Below are 22,877 nucleotides of genomic sequence, written 5' to 3' on the forward strand. Positions count from 1 at the left end.
GGGTGTTCAGTGTGGACCGCAATGGTAGCTTGTAGGGAACGGCTGAAACCAGTCTCTCAGATACGGCCGACCACCCGAGTAGGTCTGCAGCGTCTGCATGCCGCGTATTGCGGGTATTTAAAGGAATCCTATATCACAGGATCCATTCCGAGGCCTATAATAAATATTATTGCGCAGGGAATAAAAGTGGGAAAATATTGTTAAAGATCAGCAAACACTTTCAGACAGGTGATCTGCAATACTGATAAAACGGCGTGAAATAGAACAAGTCACTAACTATGTTTAACAAGATACATGTACTTTGATATCATCTAGTCGGGTGAGGCAACTCCCAGGACTTTCCTTGTTTACAGGGATCGTCACTACACCAGGTGAAACGATTTCCAGCATAGAGTGATCCCTACTCCCAGGGACCGCCTCCGTGGTCTTGTGGTAGAGCGTCCGCCCGGAGAGCGGAAGGTCCAGGGTTCGATCCCGGGCCGCGTCATACAAAAAGACGTTAAAAGATTGTACTTGTTGTTACCCTGTCTGGCGCTCGGCATTAAGGGGCTAAAACAAGGACTGGTCGGCTCGGAGTCAGTATACTGTGTCTGAGTGGGGTATTCATGTTAAACTGCGGCATGGTATCTCAGTGAGCTAGCACTATAAATTGGCATCAGTCCGGACTAGTACAAGCAGCCACACACACACATACACGTGCATGCACGTCGCTATATAAGTGCAATAATCTTGGACGCGACGTTAAACCCAATTTCACCTCACCTCACCTACTCCCAGGACGTTCCTTGTTTACAGGGACCGTCACTACACCAGGTGGAACGATTTCCAGCATAGAGTGAACCCTACTCCGAGGACGTTCCTTGTTTACAGGGACCGGCACTACACCAGGTGGAACGATTTCCAGCATAGAGTGAACCCTACTCCGAGGACGTTCCTTGTTAACAGGGACCGTCACTACACCAGGTGGAACGATTTCCAGCTTAGAGTGATCCCTACTCCGAGGACGTTCCTTGTTTACAGGGACCGTCACTACACCAGGTGGAACGATTTCCAGCATAGAGTGAACCCTACTCCGAGGACGTTCCTTGTTTACAGGGACCGTCACTACACCAGGTGGAACGATTTCCAGCTTAGAGTGATCCCTACTCCGAGGACGTTCCTTGTTTACAGGGACCGTCACTACACCAGGTGGAACGATTTCCAGCATAGAGTGAACCCTACTCCGAGGACGTTCCTTGTTTACAGGGACCGTCACTACACCAGGTGGAACGATTTCCAGCTTAGAGTGATCCCTACTCCCAGGAAGTTCATCCCCAGCTTTCCCCCGAGTTCCGCACCGCAAGGTCAAGGAGGGTGTCAGTCAATTTGCTGGGGAATCCTGACCTAAATGGGAAATTTGGATTAAAACAACTTTCGTAATACTTTTCACAGTAGAATTTGACATGGATGACATTTTCCTAATCTAATACTGGATCGACGTGAGAATTTCGTACAGAGAGTTAATCCGGACTTGCATGGACTCCCGAAATTGGTTTCAGAAAACGGTATCAAAACGAAACTGATGCTTTGTTTTCCGTTGAATGGATTGATATATATATCTGATTCTTGGGACTGTCTCGAAATCATCACCGAATGTAACGTCACCAAGAGAGACGTAGTCGATTCTGGGGCAAAAACAAATCATCGTCGGATTCGATCCTGTATAGAATGACGGCGACAATAACGACGTGAATGTCTTTATGCTCACCGGGCAGTTTTATACAGGGAAATCGTAGATTTATTCAAAGTCTTCGTTTGTTAGACAGCTGCATTTAGGAGAATGTTTCAATATGATTTGTTTGTTTGTTTGTTTTTGTTTAACGCAGCACTCAGCAATATTCCAGCTATATGACGGCGGTCTGTAAATAATCGAGTCTGGACCAGACAATCCAGTGATCCATGCAATTAGGATCGATGACATGCATCAACCAAGTCAGCGAGCCTGACCACCCGATCTCTTTAGTCGCCTCTTACGACAAGCATAGTCACCTTTTACGGCAAGCATTGGTTGCTGAAGACCTATTCTACCCCGGATCTTCACGGGTCGTTTCAATTTAAAAATGTCTATGGGTGTATTCAAGAATTTGACTTAAATGTAAGTATATTAGTTACTCACGTGACTAGCTGGTGTTGACTTCGGTTTAACTTGGTTGGTTCGAAAATTGAACTCGTACGTGTTTGAGTTTATTCCCCTTCTGTCAGAAGGCTTCGAACGATTATTAAGATATTGAGAAGCGTTCGTAAAATATGCGTGCTTTCTCCAAGTTGGTCACACCCATCCTCAGTACCGGGATGCTACATAATGTCAAGACATACCGCAGTAAATTGAGAGGTTCGTGGCCTCAACATGTATATGAAGAATCTTGGAAGGCATAACATCAAGTTCGACTTATTGCTACATTTGTTTTCGTGTATGCAAATTGAGAGTGAGTATGGTTTTACGCCGCTTTTAGCACTATTCCAGCCAATCCACTGCGGGGGACACCAGACATTGGCTTCAAACATTGTACCCATGTGTGGAATTGAACCCGGGTCTTCGGCGTGACGAGCGAAGTTGCTGTGGTGACAGAGACTGCGAAAAATGAGCAGTGAGAAAGTACCTGCTTAAAACGGACATGTCGCAAAGAGAAATGCACAAAGCTATGAAGCGCACGTCTGTCCTGTATATTCAACCTGTTAAGACAGCGAGGCGGAAGTAGCACAAAATATTACACTTGGTCTGGTCGTCCAAAAGGAGTCACGTCTGAAACACAAGAGGATGGCTGTCCACAGTATGGTTTAAGCTGACCGAGGTGTCACAGATCAGTATATCGCTGACAGTAGTGGGTTCACATTGGTGTCAGTACATTCCATCTTTACTGACACACTCCACATGAGCGACGCGTAACCAAGATAGGTACCTAGGCTCAACATATCCAGGTATCCTTGACCAGTTGTAAGCGAACTGTAACCCAGGACGGGACCTGGGTCTATCACCGAGTCACATAATGCCAGAGTAAAAAGTGAACACATTTTGCCTCATCCCCCATCAAAGAAATATAAGCGGGGGCGTCAGCTGGCAAAGTCATGGCTTCAGTTTTCTGTGACAATGGGGGGTTAATAACGATGGACTTTTTGCTACGAGATCGGAATGCTTCGTGTTAACCTTTTCGAGACTGCATGAAAACGCATTCGAACTTACGCTTTCGCGATCACCCGTGAAGATCCGAGTTAGAAAAGGTCAACCCATGCTTGCCGTAAGAGGCGAATATGCACATCGTAATAGGCAACTAACGAGGTCGAGTGGTCAGACTCGCTGACTTGGTCGATGCATGTCATCGTATCCCAAATGAGTAGATCGATGCTCAAGATGTCAATCACTGGATTGTCTGGTCTAGACTCGATTATTTGCAGATCGCCGCCAATAGCTGAACAAGAAACAAACACGTTCGCAACCTCGTAAGCGACGCTCTGAGTGGTTGGGAGAAGGATCGTTCTGACTTAACCTGTAATGCGATGTCCACAGATGTGTAGCTGTAAAGAGCACAAGATCTGATTTTATGAGATTTTATGAGATTGAAGATTGATATTGTTACAGAATTCATATTGATTTTACATAAATTTATTGATCATTGAAGTTCATTTGTACCACATTTGTTACAGTATTGAAGGAAATACTGACAATTAATTAAGTTAGCGAGTGAACGTTGTTCAACCTCCAGTCAGAATTCGAGCTACATCACGACGCCATGTAAAAAATCGTGTTCAAGATAAAGTGTCATGCACACAACCACTAGTCTTCCTGTCAGCCATGTTGCAAATCAAACCGCGCGGTCCTCAATTGCTGTCTTATAAAGAACGAGCCAAACTATTTTCTGTGACTCTCAACACATTATTTTTCAGATCAAGCATGTCCAGTGGGGTCACGCGGTTTTCTAGCACTTACCGTTTTCAAAGGTGACGGTATTGTTCAGATATTGTGAAGGTCAGTGGGATGTGATGCGATGCAGTGACATGTATTCCGTTATCAAGTCCATGTTTAATATCTCTAGTTACAACAAAACGAGCGTACCGTTCCAATTCTCCCAGCTCAGTGATTACAACATACCACTCATCCGCACTGGGATGAAGTGTGTCACTGAAACAATATCATGTAAGTTCCAAGACCTTGAGTGACACAAGAGCATGAGACTCACACCAGCAGCCATCCGTAAGTCTTGTAACATGTGGCATGTTTGTGTAATGCGTCTTGTAGTGCAACACTTGTTGACGACATTCTTCATCTTAGTATATAATACAGAACCAATACATCTGTAGTCACAACACCTGCAGTACGCCAATGGTCATTGCATTAGCATTGCATCAATAATCACGACATCTGCAGTACGCCAATGGTCATTGCATTAGCATTGCATCAATAATCACGACATCTGCAGTACGTCAATGTCATTGCATTAGCATTGCATCAATAATCACGACACCTGCAGTACGTCAATGTCATTGCATTAGCATTGCATCAATAATCACGACATCTGCAGTACGCCAATGGTCATTGCAATAGCATTGCATCAATAATCACGACATCTGCAGTACGCCAATGGTCATTGCATTAGCATTGCATCAATAATCATGACATCTGCAGTACGTCAATGGTCATTGCATTAGCATTGCATCAATAATCACGACACCTGCAGTACGTCAATGGTCATTGCAATAGCATTGCATCAATAATCACGACATCTGCAGTACGCCAATGGTCATTGCATTAGCATTGCATCAATAATCACGACATCTGCAGTACGTCAATGGTCATTGCATTAGCATTGCATCAATAATCACGACACCTGCAGTACACGACACGCTATTTTTTAGAGTGAGTGAGTGAGTTGGGTTTAACTCCGCTTTTAACAGTATTCCAGTTATATCGCGGCGTGTCAGCTTAATGTGGGAGGAAAAGCCTGAAGTGATGCAGGTCTCAGACGTTTACCACTTCGGTGAATCCCACGAGCACGGGTATGGTGCTGACAAACCTAGAAACATATTCGGGGAGAACCGGGATTCGAACCCACAAGCATAGGTTTCTGGCGTGCCCAAGGGACGAAACTCTGCACAGCGAATCGCGACGCCTCAGACGACTGGGCCACCCGTGACCCCACTATTTTTAGAATGATGTTATGTCCATTATGTTCGAATGTACGTTGTGAATGCCTTTGTTTGCGTCGTGACATTGAGAACATGCAGATATGAGATCATTATTCATCCGTGTCTTTGTCGCGACATATACTGAGTGAGCTGCGTGTAACCTTGGCGATTTCTAACATGTTTAAGTCAAAATGTGGGTCTTTTCGAACAATCAACAGTCGCTGCTCTTTTTCAACAGCTTCATTAAGATACTTAAGATCCGGGGTAGAATAGGTCTTCAGCAACCCATGCTTGCCGTAAAAGGCGACTATGCTTGCCGTAAGAGGCGACGAACGAGATCGGGTGGTCAGGCTCGCTGACTTGGTTTGATGCATGTCATCGATCCCAACTGCGTGGATCGATGCTCATGATATCAATCACTAGATTGTCTGGTCCACACTCGATTATTTACAGACCGCCGTCATATAGCTGGAATATTGCTGAGTGCGGGGTTAAACAACAAACCAAATCATTAAGACACACGTCTAGTATGGTAAACGAGTTCGATATGTTTCGAAGATGGAATAAGGTCATTAATAGATTATCAAGGACAACTAGCTATATCGTGCTCCCTACATCGCTCAGCGTGTTTAATGCCAGTACGTAATCCAGCACAAGGGCTTGTCGCACTTGGGAGAACATAGAAAACTGGTCCCAGGACAACAAATTCGGCGAATGGCAGGTATAATACCACTTGTTGAACTGTCTGGTTCCTAACGCATTTAACGATCTGGTTGTGGACTGTAACATAGAAGAACATGTAATTGACTCGGAGCACTGTGCAGCAATGTTTTCCTGTGCAATGGTCACTTCCAATACCTTGGGTGAGTGAGTGCTTGAGTTTGGTTTAACATAGGCTTAAACGGTATTTCAGTTATATCACGGCGTGTCAGCATGATGTGGTAGGGAGACCCGAAGTGATGTCAAATAACGGGATGTTGACAGGCTATTTACATACAACGTTGCGTGGTCACTCTACTCTGTGTTTCTTCAGATGGCAAGCTACTCCGCTTAGGCGACAACAGTACCATTCACAGTGGAGACAAACAATCAGTGATGAAGACAAGTGCATGGTACTGATCACATGTACACATATGGTGGTCATCTATCCTACTTTTAATAATTTCTCGAGCAATCACCTGGGCGAAGAGTTGACTATTCTGGACACAGAAAAGCTCAATGCATTGTGTGTTTCTGCTTTCAGCCTAAATACTTTATGTTCTGATCTGTACCAGGTACCAAATACACACGCTTAGAGACATACTTTTCTGATTTATTTAAGTGATCTATTTCTCACGTGTCTCATTGTCACTCCCGTTCCTGTTCAGTCATACAAACAAACTGATGTTATTTTACGATTCTGATGTCTGCCACAGTTGCCGATTTATGCCTGCCTGCACCAGTTTGGTGAGAAAATAGTATTTTCCGATTCAATCAATGCGGACAAACGGATACACAAGACTTTCTTCCAGCACAGAGACTAGCCGGTGTTTATTATGGGGCTGACGAGTCAATTAGGTAATAACAGCGACCACCACATCAAAACAAACAGCTGCGCAGCGAATGCCGTCAGTTTAGGCGAGCAGACGAGATGAGCGGATATCGTCTGCTTCAGTTCTGCTAACTCCGTGCACGTGGCGGAATATGGACGATAAAGCACACGGCCCCCGCTACGGCAATGGGGGGAAGGATGTCAACATAGCTGTACTGGGACTACGTGGTGTCGGCAAGTCAGGTAGGTGGCGTAATGCAATCTTATAATCTGTTACCATGTCTGCACTTAGATGCAAAATCTGATCTGTAGTGCAATTCGATGTCAATGATACCATTTTGTCAGAAAAACCAAATCTCTTACATGTTCTTTGACTTTTATTAAAAGCATTATATTTTAAGATGCTATCTACTAAAAATAATAAAACGAATTCACCTGCGTAAATCATGTCTTATGATGTACCATGCTTTGGCCCCTGTTCAAATGATAAGAGAAGCTATTGTTAGATGCATAGACGTATCGGAAAGAGTTGATGAAACGTTTAGGCTTTTCTAGAACCAGCAATTACAAAACAAGACTATTGTGTAGAGCGATTCAACAGGTGACATTCTCAGTAGGAGGGTACGCAACCAGCAAATAATTATATCGAAAGCAGGACCCTGAAGGTCTATTATCGTATGTCCAAAAGATGCAGCAGTACTGAACTGACGAACAAAAGAAAGTATACACTTGACAGTTGTTATTATACGTCAGTAGACTGAAACAGGCGCCGAAACACTGCAAACGTTAGGTCCAAAACACAACTATAATACCCGTATCAAATCTTAGCTACCATCAATCATGGGTTTCTTTTACCTGGTAGGTTATCGTACGTAATATTGTAATGACACTACGGACATTCATTGTACATCCCATATATCTACCCTGTGTTCGTGTGAAAACATTTCCCACTATGGAAATAACTTAAAAAGGAAGTGTCACGATACAGATTGGGAGATATTGATCCTATTTCCGTTGAACGTAAAATGATAGTGTTATTATGGTAGTCGTCATCAACATAGTCATACCCTGAAGTGAAAGGTGCCTTTTTCTGATGCTATGTGATCATTTTCCATCTCCTGTAGTATATACAAACAACAATCGATAAAAGTTTGCTTTGTAAGACAGCCTGCACATGAAACACTCATTACATCGGTGGGCGACTGGAGGGAGTATTTATTGGAGGTAGTGAACCATGTTCTTTCTCCTAATAGGCCCGGCCATTACCATATACGAGAACTTTCCAAGCAGAAGATTGTATCAGCGTCACACACTTGTCTCTAAGGACTCTGTGAACAGATTCATATTGGACGATGAATAGAACATTAATCATTCATTGCTGTTCTGGTATATCTGGTAAGTCCCCTGAGGTCGAGAGCGGAAGACTTCATCTACTAAACTAACTATGAAAAGATCGCCCCATGTCACGACTGATGTGGCCCTTGCTTAGTATTAACTGCCTCCTTGGCAGCAAGTCTCTTATAGCCATTTATCGTAAAGGGCAGCTGAGATTGGATTGTGGTCTTGTTTGCATCTGCGTCTTACTGTTCCAGGTGAACTCTCTTAGACCATTAGAGCGTGTATATAGCATGATTGACGGCCCCTGTCACGATGCTCAAGTAGGAGTGTGGTTTATGCCGACATGGCCATTATTCAGCCACATCACAGTGGCTTGTGATAGCTGAGCCAACGAAGGCCAGCTGATGTTGTAAGCCGTCTGGGTATGATGGCACACTAAGTCGGTCACTCTTCCTAATTACTGTTTTACAGATTAGAAAAAAGTATGCAGCACAGAGGGTTTGGGGGGTCCTGGACCAGTCAGGCAGGTTAGGCTCATCATCAGCGCGGGGTCCTTGACCCATCTACATGCAGCCCAGACATGGAGTGGGACTTCTCCCAGGAAGCGCTGCCTTGTCGAACCCACCCAGAACTTTTCGAAGAATGTGAAGATTTCCCATCACTGCAGCCTTCTGCATTACCCAGTTTGTCAGAAGGGCTGTATTCCTGGAAGCAAATCCGGGTACTCTCCCAGTGTCAGTCAACAGACTGGGAGGCACCAAACCTAAGGCACCGAGAACGATTATGAGTCGGACAACTTGGCACTTGGGATGCACGCGTGACATTTCGAAAGCGAGGTCCGCATACTTGCCATTATTATTAGTATGTACAGATTAAAATACAAAATGCAGCAAAGGGTGTTTGGGTGATCCTGGCACAGTCAGGCTGGTTAGGATCATCACCAGCTCAGAGCCCTTGTCCTCTACACGTAGCCCAGACAGCGAATTTGACTTCTCCAGGGAAGCGCTGCCTAGTCGAACCCACCCAGAACCTTTCGGAGAATGTGACGACTCCCCAACACTGCAGCCTTCTACATTACCCAGATTGCCAGAAGGGCTGTATTCCTTGTAGCAAACCCGGGTACTCTCCCAGTGTCAGTCAACAGATTATTATTATTAGTAGTAGTAGTAGTATAGTCGCTGTATTCCCATTTAATAGTCTATATTTCAAAGTTTCTAAGTATCAGTTGCCTTCTGTTTTCCGCAGCAGCCTGGGTGATACATATGCTCTTTAGCCATCATTAAACTTTATTGTTAAAATTTATTATTTGTCACAATATAGATTTCATTTAAAGTCGCATTTCCTCACCCGGTGAGTCGATACGATCTAATGTAGTTTGACACTGCAGACATGTTATGAACAGGCAACCCACTTGTTTGAATGGCTGTTTCAACTTGGTCGTTAACTAAGCCTGAAGGCCTAGAGTTTAAACGCCAGCAAGGGTGCTAAGGTGTGCCATCCTTAAGTTGCTTTAAGTCATTGTTCCATTGCTTATTCATTTCTCCAAACGTATCACGCTGAATAATTTCTAAAATCTCTGAGGGATTTCTCAGAATAGATATGTTTCCACAATCAAAAACTGAATCAACAGAAACAGGTGTATTGTTCTTTCTCGACCATCTGTTTGTTCTTTATGCATTAAATAGTCAAAATAAACATTCGCAGGTACCCAACCAAGTAGACCGTTATACGATTTACTAACAGTGTGTTGAAGAAGATCTCTATTTGTTCACATTGACACTTTCATAGCTTATAAAAATTCTTCTGTTTTTCTCTCTGCACATTTGATGAGTTAGGCTGACTGTCCCACGCTATTACCCATCTTTACAGTATTGCGCTAGTCTTGCCTGGATTACTGGTACGGGAAACTCTCAAACACACGAGAATCAGAATCAGATGTGGCCCCTACATCTGACAGTTGGCGGCAGGAATTAATTCCCAGCATTAGATATACTCTGGATGTTACTGTCGGTAGGGAGCATCGCTCGAGATGGAACTATCGAAGGCGTTCGTGCGTGTGCTTGAGCTTTGAAATTAACTGACATTATATAAGATGGACGTAGAAGGATGCTATGGAGGCTATGTGTAGTTAAATAGATTTTCACGTTTGAGATTACGGAACTTAAACTATGGCTTAAGTTTCTCTGATGTAATAAGTATAACATAAACAGCAATAATTAAATGTCACCACATGACACCACGTGTCCTGTCATGTGTCCAAGCACTGGACATTTCCACAAGCAGGTGATTATGGCCATGAGCACAACCTTATCATCTAGAGTACACAACCTCTGTGCATGAAACGCCACGCACAGCCACGAGGTATGGGATACTGTAATTATATGTATAATCTACTCTCGTGAATAGCTAGTTTTAAAACTTAAGATCGATAAGTGCTTCACGGTTTTATTTGATCACGAATAGACAGTCATCTGCGACTATATCAACGTTACGTAAGATGATGTTTTCGCAATGTTACATTGTAGTTTGGCATGGTTCGGATGGCACAGCCATCACATAGGTGGCACCACTCAAGACACAGTCGTCTTCAGCGGCCCAAGTCTTTATGCAGGGACGTGTTCCTAAGATTGCCAGGATCCTATTAACGTGGGTTCGAATCCATTATTCTCCCTGATCATGAACCTGGGTTTATAAGCTCCGTTCTCGCGGGTATCACTACAAATGATAATTTACAAGTGTTGCTCCGGTCTTTGCTTTCACATTCAGCTGGAAGTTACACAACTGAAATACTGCTGGGGAATGTCTCCCACCTCGCTCACTCACTCACTCACTCATTCACCATCTACCTGCCTGTAATATATGTGTTCAGTGTTCTTCTGGTGCCTACGTATGCCTATTGATGAACACTTGTTTACTCATTTCATGACGAGACATAACACGAATAGCTCTCAAACGTCTTGATCATTGCATATCAATAACGAACTGTGGAAATATTCTGTATTTGCACCAGATAGCAAGTTCCTCATTCAAATAAAAAGATCCATCATTGGCGACGGTACAACAATGACAATAGCTCAATTCGTGCAAAGAATTGTTAGTTTGTTGTTGGAACTCAACAACACACTTCGCACCTTGTCATCAGATTTGACAAGTTTAATGATTTGGTTGGTTGGTTGGTTTGGTTGGTTTGTTGTTAAACGCCGCACTCAGCAATATTCCAGCTATATGGCGGCGGTCTGTAAATAATCGAGTCTTGACAAGAGAATCCAGTGATTAATATCATGACAAGTTTATTGAACCATCCCTGAATCAACCAGTGACATTGCGGTTTCCATCGAATCCTAGCTCCATGTTGTATTGGTGCGAGGCTTTGATGTGTACATGAAAATGAGAATGTATGTATTTTTGTTCGCGGCGTAGGTCATGCAGTGTCTTATGTAGGGCTTGGAATAGACACCCATGTGAAGAACGATAACAGGTGTGTAGCTATAATGAAAGTAACCCGGGCCTCAATCGACATGCTTTTATCACAGAGCTCGTTACTTACGCCGAGCGTTATCATGACATCTATAGAGGCAGGAACAATTAACAGTTGAAAGACAATCGTTCCTTCTTATGAACTTTGGTCGGAGAAAACTCAACTGGTCTTTCCTTTAAAGCTGTTGTGAATCCGTCTTTGAATTGAATTTGAATTTGTTGACATCCATCTTCGTCTCGTTGGTGGTATTATTATTATTATTATTATTATTATTATTATTATTGAGCAAATGTGTACGTGATGAAGAATTTTCGCCACGTTTAGCAATTGTCCAGTATTCCCAAGGCTAGAGACGCAACAAAGAAAGACTTCACCTGTGTAGTACCCATGTAGGAATCAAAACCTGATTTCTACGCGAGCATTCGAACCACTAGATATAGACTATACTACAACCCCTCATCACGATCGCCGCCGTGATATATTATACCGGTAATACGCTTTAACGCTTCACTCATCCTCACTCATTTATCATTGGTTACAATATTTTCATTGGAAAAACAATGTTTCAAAAATGTCATCAACGAATTTTATAGCAACTATTCATTCACTATAACAGTTATTGTCGCTTTAAACTTCTGTATTTTTTTAATTTAGATATAGAAAAGACCAATAATATGAACATATCTATAAATACCAGTGTTGAAATGTTAACGACCACTTCTCATGATCATGATGACCATGGCAATTACGGGAATATGCTTTTGATGTTTATACCGTCTAAGATTTTTATAAGCTCCGACGATTGATACTTTTTACACGTTTGTGGCAACGAAACCGTTTGATCATTCGTCGGTTACGATACTCGGTGTTATTTTGAACAGTTCATGTTTCATGAGATTTATATTATTTCAGTGTAGTCTAGACTGTTAATTTTGAAACCGTCAAATTGTTAACCTCCGTGACAAGCTGGAGCCCCTGTTGAAATACAGACACCACCAAACACAAACTATTTCGTATGAATAGGATAGAAAAGCATTGCTATAAGACCATAGGTGTTGAAGTTCATTTAAGCTTCATGTGAACTCATCGACCTTATCAGTCGAAGTACGTTCAAAGGAGTAATAATTACGAAATAAAATACAGCTGCTTGATCAGTTAAATGATAGGGGATGTGGTAGGTAAGGCACATGCTGAACTACTTGTCTTCACTGTTCAGACATAGAGTGTTTATTCCATGGAAGGTAATTATTATTCCTAGAACTGTACAATTATCCAGTGATAACCTACTGATCGATTGTTTTAGTTTTAAGCTTTTCAAGTTTTAATCTCCGTGATCAGTACAATAATTATGTAGTAAATAGGATAATAATAAAATTGTGAATATCCGTTTACGATGATAGATGACAATAATAAACTGGTAGAGAATAGTAATATTTATGTTTGACACTATACGACTAGCTCCCGCGTGAGGACCTAGACAACACTACAAGTGTTCTTGTAGTTCTTATAATTATTGGATGACAAGCTGCGACATTATACCTCAACATAATCCAAACATGAATTGCTTACAAGCTGTTGGGATAAAGATATTACCATCGTGACTTCGAATCCAGTGGTTGATATCATGAATAACAATCTCTGAAGTCGCGGCAAGATGAGCCAGGAGACTACATGTTCCCTATTGTTGTCAGATCTGACGACAACTCTCTGATGCCTGAACTCTCCATGGATGCACTACAAACTAGTGTGATGTAGTTTCAGTCTGCCTATGCAGAGTAAAACACAAAACACAGTTAAAACACTGCCAATGATGGCGGATTACCAAACTCTCACACAGAGTCTCGCCTACAACGTTCTATATGCGTTCTTCAAGGGTCTACACAGAGTGCCTTTTCACTGACAAGTAACGGAATGGCCTGCCCGGACGCCTGGATTAACGTGTAGGCTATTGGTTCATTGATCTATGTCCTTTGTGTTTTTGTTGTTGCAAAACTTTGGAATGCGTTCGAAATTGTACATTTTTCTGTTCATCTCACCATGTTTAACCTCAGGTTCACAGGGTGGTGATCAAATGATCCAACATAACCTTTATATAACCATATGTGTATTGACCTCGACCTTCAAGTTGTGAAGGATATTTTTATCCGTTTGCGGACACCTATGCCATGACTGAAATTCATTTTGATAGTGAGTAATAACTTTTAAACATGTTGGGCCGGTAAACATAATTTACAATTCCACTTTTTGAACCTCCGATAGAAAAGTAAATGAAGAACATTCAATTTCTTGGGAGAGTAGTGGTCACATGGTATTGCTCCGTGTTAGCTTAACAGTGATATTGACAATCTTCTAACTCACTGGCATTCTTCTATTACGAAACCCACATCTTCACCAAGTCGTGTATCATACTGGACACACGCACATGTCACATCGCGATGACATTCTGTGTCCAGATATTCCCTAATGAACACCTATGCTGGCTAGTTGTCATAAAAGGTCACGCTACAACAAATTAATATTTATGAAATCTATTTCAAGTCCAGAGGAGTGATCTGTTTAAGCGACGACTTAAAAGTTCGGTTTGTGTACATGGCGGACATTTGTCTCTCGTCAGATACAGGCTTTCGCAGCAAACATAAACATTTATCTGTCGTAAGGTAGGCAATTCACAAAATTGATTGTGAATCCGTCAGATGTTTTCTGTTAACGTCAGCCTGTCTCAGTTGGGGAATTGATTCTGTTCTGACTACGTGCGGTCTGCGAGTACGGAGACATGCCACCGTCAAACAATCACAACATGGCTGTACTTCAGAGCCCTACTGACGAAGAGTCAGGGAAACCTCCGAGACGACTACACTTCAAAAGCTGCACCTCTATTTCGAGGTTTTTCCACTGCTACGAATTGGAAACTAATAACTGTTGAGAACTTTTTGTTGAAGTCACCAATGCGTCTTGCAATTCTCCTCAGAATCATGTACCCGTAGGGTCATGTGTGGCGTCCAATCCTAGGAATGGTGGAGAGAGGGTAGGGTGTGGGGTCCTCGGTCGAATTCTGTTCTGCATGTTACCTGTGCTGTACAACTGAAACATATAAAAAATCTTGTTTCCTTCTGCGTTGGAAGAAGTAGCTGCCCATCATCGCGACAGCAATGTGTGAATGTTTGACAATATGACTCAATACTCAAGATGTTTCCAATTAATAGTGTTCTATTTATTCGTGATACTCTTCTATGTTTCTTCCCCAAATTATACACTAACGCTTATTTCGCATTTTAGGGTTAACCCGAAGCAGTCCCGCAGTGAGTGGATGTTTACGAAGTTGTGGACTGCTAGACGAGATAGTAAATCATGTATTCTATGTCGTCTGTCTCGACAATATATTTCTTATAATTTTCAAAGGCTTTACTGAACCTTTCCGAAAAGTCATATTGGTCAAACCAAGTAGTTAAAGAGCATATACTTTTTCACATTTAAAGGCTTGATTGGTTTGTGGCCCTGTGTATTGAGTTGATAGTGAATGATATATACTTTACAGTGGGGTAATGGTCCGTTGAAGAGAGACTGTTATATTTGTGTTTTGAGAACGCCAAATGTGGTCTGGAAAGACAAGTATTCAATTCTATGGGATCCTGAACTCAATTGGACGCAAGAGTTTTAACCGTACCCGCGTTCTGTGGTATGACTCTGCTTGAGTCACTCTGCCTGGTCGCCTGAGACTCTGCAAACTGCTGTGCAGAGTGACCCGGTAGTGATCCAACATTGATTTACGGATGAAAATGCACTCCTCTTTTTCAAATGCAAACTGTATATCGTCGCTTGATAGTTTTAGTTTCGCTGCATCAGAAAAAAAGCCATGAATAGTGTGTGTTTGACATGTAAATTCAGTTAAAGAAATGTGTATACACTGAATTTACAAATAGTTCCTTAATATTCGGACAGGGGATGCATAACCTGAAATATATCTATAATCAAATTTGTCAAACCTTCCCCCAGGAATATTTTATGTCGCCTGATATCGACGGGGGCACGTTTCACAGAGTCGTGTCCACAGTAGCTACTACCGCAAACATTGTCCCCTATATTTAACTTAACTCGAATTCGGATATAGCCACGAACGCTCTTCCAGGTGTACTGTCCATTAGGTATAATGCATGTTTGGACACAACAAGCTGATATTTCGAGGGACCCTTAGCATTCGTTACATCAGAAGTAATACTGACTGACTGAGTATGGTTTTAGCAATATTCCAGCAATATCACGGCGGGGGACACCAGAAATGGGCTTCACACATTGTACCCATGTCGGGAATCGAACCCGGGTCTTCGGCGTGACGAGCGAACGCTTTAACCACTAGGCTACCCGACCGCCCCTCAGAAGTAATAAATGAATGCATGCTATCCGTCGGCGCCTGACTGATTGCTCTTGCTGTACCTAACTCCATCTGTTCTATTTTGAGAGGGGGCACGGGTGGCCCAGTCGTCTTAGGCGCCGCGATTCGCTGTGCAGAGTTGCGTCCCTTGGGTACGCCAGAAACCTATGATTTGAGGTTCGAATCCCGGTTCGCCCAAATTATGTTTCCAGGTTTGTCAGCACCATACCCGTGCTCGTGGGTTTCACCGAGGTGGTAAACGTCTGAGACCTGCATCACTTCGTGCTTTCCTCACACATTAAGCTGACACGCCGCGATATAACTGGAATACTGTTAAAAGCAGCGTTAAACCCAACTCACTCAATCTATCCTGAGAATCTCTTCCCAGGGATTGTCTTTTGATATCAACACAAGTCTATACACGTTTAAAACTCCAAGGTGTGAGTGTTGATACATAACAACCAGTGTCTTGAGTGTAAAAAGTGCAGCTAATCAGCTTCAGTGGCAAAGAGATTGGTGATGTCATTTGATTGTGATATCATGGTATTCGATGACGTCGCAATGGTCTGAAAGGGATTGCGATGCAATTTCATTGTAGCGATATCTCTTAGGAAATCGTCATTGATCACACCCACAAGCGACACCTCGTATGGTACTGAGTTGTGACTGATATGTGAGGAATACTACCCTGATGTTACATCCTTCACGTACGCGTTATTGTCGAAATAGGACAAACTACCTTCTGAACGGATAAACAAAGATTTATGTTAGGAATTAGCCATTATCATTAACGTCCATTTCGATTATGGAAATAGTTTCACCTAGTTTAGGGCAGAAGGCGTGCCTATTGCGTCTGTATATAGAAACACTTCACATCGGCCTAGTGTTAGCATCATTGATCCAGCTGAAGAGGAAACCGTCTTTCTGTGTATAACACCAGAGTATATATATAGTCACTCTGCACTGAGAACCTACACGGGGTGCTCAATTAAAGGTTACCTGGGTTATTTCTATGTTTAATAATAAACAGATTCATTATAAACAAGTTAGAAACGATGTATGATTACTAGAATGTTAAAGATGTATGGTAGATTAAATCGAGAAACGGCGTCTGTGATGTGAGCACAGGTATGAGTAAGTGGCTCTTTGACAGACGGGGTACATGTGAAATGCATTAGGCCATGCTTAAACTGTTTCCCGAAAGCGTGGGAGAAGGCAAAAGTATATAAATATAACACGACCTTTGTACAGGTAGCAGAATTAATTAATTTCGCTTGATGTTTTTGTGTGTTCAAAAATGTTCTGTGCACGTGAAAAACAGATTATTGTCGATTGTAATTCGCGGGTTATAAACAACTTTGTAAGCCGCAAAGCAAGGAATTAATACGTGTGATCTTGAAAGACACACTGCACTATCAGCACGAGGGGTACTGATAGGGTTACGGATTATCAATTCATCACGTATATTGATACGGTTGATGACTGCCCTCACCAGGCAAGATGTTGAAGAGGTTGCTGTGGTCGATGTGTTCGGTGCAGATAGGTGAACGACTTGCAGCCTCCTGCCATGCAATGCTGTCACGGAGGGGTGATTTAATGTCTGTGGGTGGGGACGTCATATTTCATGAGCTTGTGGTGTGGTGGTGAACGACAATGTGTCCCTGAGGGCTAATAGGATTTCCTTCTGCTGCGCGTGGACTGAGAAACGATGTAGGGTGAAGCTGCGAGTGAGGAGTAAACGTTTATCTTCCCTTCAGCAATATCTAAATATATATGAAGACATTTCGACATCAACAGAAATCTGACTATAAGTAACATGATTAATAACATACAACCGATGACCAAACGTAAACCATACTTTATCATCCAAAACAGAAGATATCGCTTGTGTGATATGAATGAAATGAAATTGCATCGCAATGCTTTGCAGACCATTGTGACGTCATTGTTACCATGACGTCACAATCAAATGACATCACTAATGGCTATGCTACAGAAGGTGTTAGCAGTACGTTCTACACTTAAGACACTGCTTATTACTGTCTACAAACTGAAAAAGGTTGGAAGAATGATGTTGGATGATAAATAAAATCTCACTCTCGTGTCTTTTTTCATCAAATATATCAACAATCGTTGATAAAAGTGGACAAATTCCTCGGAAAGCCTCGGTTTTTTTCTCCACTTTTATCAACTCGTGTTGATATATTTGATATCAAAAGACACTCTGGTGAGATTCTCTATTTACCAGTTATATTTAAACTCCCTACAGACCACCAGTAGGTATGATCAAGCCACCTGTCAAGCTAGGCTGGGGATCCAGCTAGAACTGCATCCTGCAGGGTGCCTCTGGATGATTGGGTACTCTGGGTTTTCGTCATTAACGCTGTTTATGAACATTATATATAATTTACGTCATAGCATGCCTGCTCAATGTGGAGCGAAAGACCAGAGAAAAAGCCATGGACGTTAAGGGATGTTCCGGCTGAACCAGTGAGCAAGGCATGTATACTGAAGAACTGCAGATCTGTATGGTATGATGTTCCCCAAAAGGAGGCTGGATGTGTGATTGGATTTGATGTCTTTCACAATGCAGCTACTTTGCTCTGAGACAAAATGTAAACTCCCACATGCGTTCGACACAGCCAGTAATTCGACACTTCCAGTTCCACGGCTCCGAGTATAAATGATGTTAAACTTAGATGGATTTCGCAAAGAACGAAAGCAAATTAAACTAGAAGTAAGCGAGTTCGAGACAACCGGGAAATCGACACGTTCAAGTTCGACACAACGCTGTACGACTATGTAATTTAGACGACCGAGCCACGCACTATCACATTTAATAACATACGGATACTGATGGCAATAATAAGGTAACGGATGTAAATGTGCGCATGCGTTTGGCATGATGCAAATGACTGAGACAATGAAATGAGTAACATTTTATCGAACATAGAAGTAAATATTAGAATGTGTTATTGATATCTGTTTCCTTATGTGTTTGCATCAGTATATATGATGTTGACGGTGACCCGCGATGACTAGGCACGAACAAAATTTCTTTTTTGACATGCATAGAGCTTCAAGGCTTGATAACAGTGTTGTTACAACACCAACACAGTTCTGGAGCACACCATGTCATGAATAGCGGTATTACACAGTGTGGCTGGCTAAATAACTAACACCTACAACTGTGAATGTCGTCATTGCTTTTGTCGTAAATGAACACTCTCTCTTTAAACCCAGCATTTTTAAACATTGTTTACTTTGAAAGATACACAAAGACAAGATAAACCAAGCTCTTACGGGTTTATTGGCTGTTTACAGTTAAATGGTGTTCAGTGTTTTTCATTTGCACGTCATTGTTCTTGATTTCCTGCATGTGGAACAAAGTGGTACTTAGCACCCGTGGTTTGCCGTAGTTGATGGGCACTCCTCGCTGATGTCGGTACCAACAATAATAGAACGTCTTATAATTGAATAATGCAATGCTGGCATATTGGAACCATGCACTGGAACCGTGTACTAGATCATATATCGTGATTAATGAACATCATCAGAATTTCCATTTACCTGCCCTCAGAACGTTCCGCATAAATATAACGACAATAATAGAGTACTGTACTTGAGTGAGTGGTAGCAGCTGCAGGCATCGACTTTGTTCATGATTAATCATTACAGTGCAACCATTACACCACAGGGGATAGTGACAGGTCGTTACAATGAATTATAAGCGGCTAACAACGTGATCTGTTTCCTACACCAAGACAGGTACAATAGTCGAGCCTCGTGGTGGTTCTACTCTCTATAGGATAAAGGGTTCCTATGGAGTGACATCATGTTAAATGGAACTCCTCTGATCGAAGTATTCCAAATAGACTGTGAAAGTTAGTCCCGAGGTTGACACGACTTCCCACCATGCACGAGGGGTCGGAGAACCATTTGTTGTCGGAAATAGCCTCTTTCTGTATGAGATTTGATAATGAGTGTGTTGTGTCGACCAGGTGTTTGTTGGTATGCTGATATTGTCGATGATTTGTGCTCATGGTCTTCGAAACACTCATTTGGGACTTAACAAATAGAAACTTATGACGTAAACACATGTAAACATCTTCAAATTATTAAAATAATCTAGCTATACTTTGCTTGTGGGATTATCAAGTAACTCCCCACCCATTAAATATTACGAACATGTGACACTTAAGTTGGGGTTGCTAGTCTTACAGTTTAACCCATTTCATCCACCATTTGTTGTGCTGGATATGTAACTTCGCAGGCGGCTGAATGAATACACGGTGATTTTAAGATTTTATTTTGCTTCCACTTTTCACTTCGAGGGTCAACGGATCCGTAAACCAATGTATTAAAAGTCTGTCCTTGTGACCAGCAAGGACACTTTATCCACTAGTGTGCTATCGGGAGTTCACATGATATTGAGAAAGGTTCACTATTTTGCTGAAGCTTAAGTTTCTATCCCCGGTTCTATCAGACGCAGCCGGGTATAAGAAACACTGATCATGAATCACATCTCTGAAGAATTGTCTTGGTAAAATGCCAGATTCCCTGCTAGCCTAGTCTGACCTGATGTATTTGATGTGTCGCATGTCAAAGTACGTCATAAGAGATGATGGCAACCACATGCATATGGCATTATTGAAGATACATTCCTGGCCGTGTACTTATATCACATTAGAGACTTACAGAATAGTCACACTATTATAATGAGCTGATGGCATCAATGTATTTTCTTAGATATTACAGTTCATACTTTCACAATACTGTGTCAAGTATCCACTTTGTGTTTTCTTTGAAAACACTTTTAGGTATTGAATAAATCCACCGTCATATGACTAAAATACCACAAGAATCTTCATTCTCACCAAATGGAGGAACAGGGTCAATAACAAAATGGGCGAAGACGTGATGACTTCAAGTGTATCCGATTTGCGTGAATGTTAGTCTTAAATTCAAACAGCTCTGCCACAAAAGTTGATTACTTTGATTGGACTACTTCATCGGCTGTGTTTGTCCTAGCAACAACCGGCACAGTTGGGCGTCTTGATGCTAGATACAAGGATCGTGTGTCCCTGTGGAGGGCGTCGACAGGATTGCAGTTATTCATAGAAGATCGTGTACATGTCAAAGCTTTTCTATGGGTCTTATCCCCAAAGAATGAATCATTCGCTGATTGATTCCATGGAAATGGTAAAAGTACCGTTGTTTGCATACCTATGTGTATTGTTTTGTGGGTCGGTCATGTATCCAGGATTCTGAAGCCTCTCTGTTGTAAAGAAGAGATTAGTAGCCTAGTTATTGAAGCGTTTGCCTGTCATGCCACAGATCCGTGTTTGTGTCCAGGATGGGAATCCATTCGTGGCGTTAAGTTGGTGCAATGTACTAAATACGCCGAACAACCGCCACAACTCGTGGCGTGACGATGGAAACCGTTACAATCTCCATGTGAAGTTCATTGGCCAATAATAGAAATAGACTGGTATGCTTGTACTGACACACTGGTTAGAACCTGAAGGCAGATATACGATTTGCGTTTGACGCCTATTAGGGTTAAGATATTCGATTATACAAACGTTAAGTAGTTACGGGCGAGCGCACTCGGAAATGGCCCAAGGTGTTCCGTTGCGGTAGTACCAGTAGCAAGACAATATCGAACTGCAACTCGACGACGCTCCAGTAAACCTCTCATGGACATATTCCTTCACACATAATTGATCCATCAATATGATTTAATTAGACTGACGCAAGTCATATATTGACGTCAGACGGTTTTTTCTAGTCAGTAATCTAGGGTATTGACGTGCTGCTGATTTATATCTAGAAGCTCATAAAAGGTCTTATTCAAATGATAACGAGTGGTTTGAGTAGATATATGATCACATTAAACAGAAACCTATCAGTCATGTTATCTAGGAAGTAGCGGAGTTTGGTCTAAAATAATATTTTATCTTGAAGTGGCATAGTAGACAATAATGGTGAAGCTGATTTGTTCTATGTAATTTTAGAGATTAGCATGACGTCATCCCTACTATATATAGCGTGGAGCTTGCGAGATATAATTGGTGCCCAGGAATACATATTTTTCTGTTGGTTGGGATTCTCAGGTAGAAAGGATCCCCAGTACGCCATGCTTGTCTTCTTGCTGATATTCCGGAGTAAAATAGATCCAGCTTCTAACGTGTACAAACTGTCTCCAGGAACCCATGCTTGTGGTCTTGTGGGGAGTCGTGTGTAGAATACATAGAGAATAAGCATCGAGCTTAAGAGGAACTAACAGTATTAATTCACGAGGGCCAGATGATCTGTAATTCTGTGTTTCTAGTTGGCTATTCTCTATATTCCTCGGGGACATATAAAATGTCAACCGTACAATAAACTTCACTGAATGAAGCCTAGCGGTCAGATGACGTCAAGTATTCAATTTATTACGTCAATGGATGACGTTATATCGTATTTTTTCAACAATGAAGGACTGTGACATATTATGGCTTCAGTTGACCAATCAGCATCGAGAATTGCTCAAATGCACATGTGCAAATATCGGACACTTATTACACGCAATAATTTTACCCTTATGAGGAATATTATTAGGTTTCTTCATTTAGAGTCCCCAGCCTAGAATATGTCTCCCATAGTCCCTGCTTGTTCTCTGGCAGGGTCAAGGACCGCCTCCGTGGTCTAGTGGTAGAGCGTCCGCCCGGTCGGGGATTCCATCTCTGGCCGCGTCATACTATAAAAACATTAAAAGACATTAAAAGACTTGTTACTAATCTGCTTGGCGCTCGGCATTAAATAAATCCTAAATCAAGGACTGGTCGTCTCTGATTCTAAGTTGGATATGTTAAAACTACAGCATGGTATGTCAGTGAACTCGCACTATAAAATCGGCATTAGGCCTCACTAGACCAAGCACCCTCATGCGCACACACACACGCACGCGCGTGCATGCTAAACCACCCCTAACACCTCACCTCTGGTAGGGTCAACAA

At 42.1% G+C, this 22,877-nt stretch overlaps 1 protein-coding gene across 2 annotated transcripts in view; it reads left to right on the forward strand.

The window, feature by feature from the left end:
- Positions 1 to 6,575: 6,575 nt before the first annotated feature.
- The window catches only part of LOC124112847 (ras-like protein family member 11A), a 77,501-nt gene continuing 61,199 nt past the window's right edge, over positions 6,576 to 22,877 (forward strand). For both annotated transcript variants that reach the window (XM_046473008.2, XM_046473016.2), the window contains exon 1: positions 6,576 to 6,934. In XM_046473008.2, the coding sequence (XP_046328964.1) occupies positions 6,844 to 6,934 (91 nt within the window). In that variant the 5' untranslated portion in view covers positions 6,576 to 6,843. The remainder of the gene's footprint in view (positions 6,935 to 22,877) is intronic.

The sequence above is a fragment of the Haliotis rufescens genome, unplaced genomic scaffold (assembly GCF_023055435.1).
Source record: "Haliotis rufescens isolate VD_foot unplaced genomic scaffold, xgHalRufe1.0.p SCAF_5, whole genome shotgun sequence".
Classification (NCBI taxonomy): domain Eukaryota; kingdom Metazoa; phylum Mollusca; class Gastropoda; order Lepetellida; family Haliotidae; genus Haliotis; species Haliotis rufescens.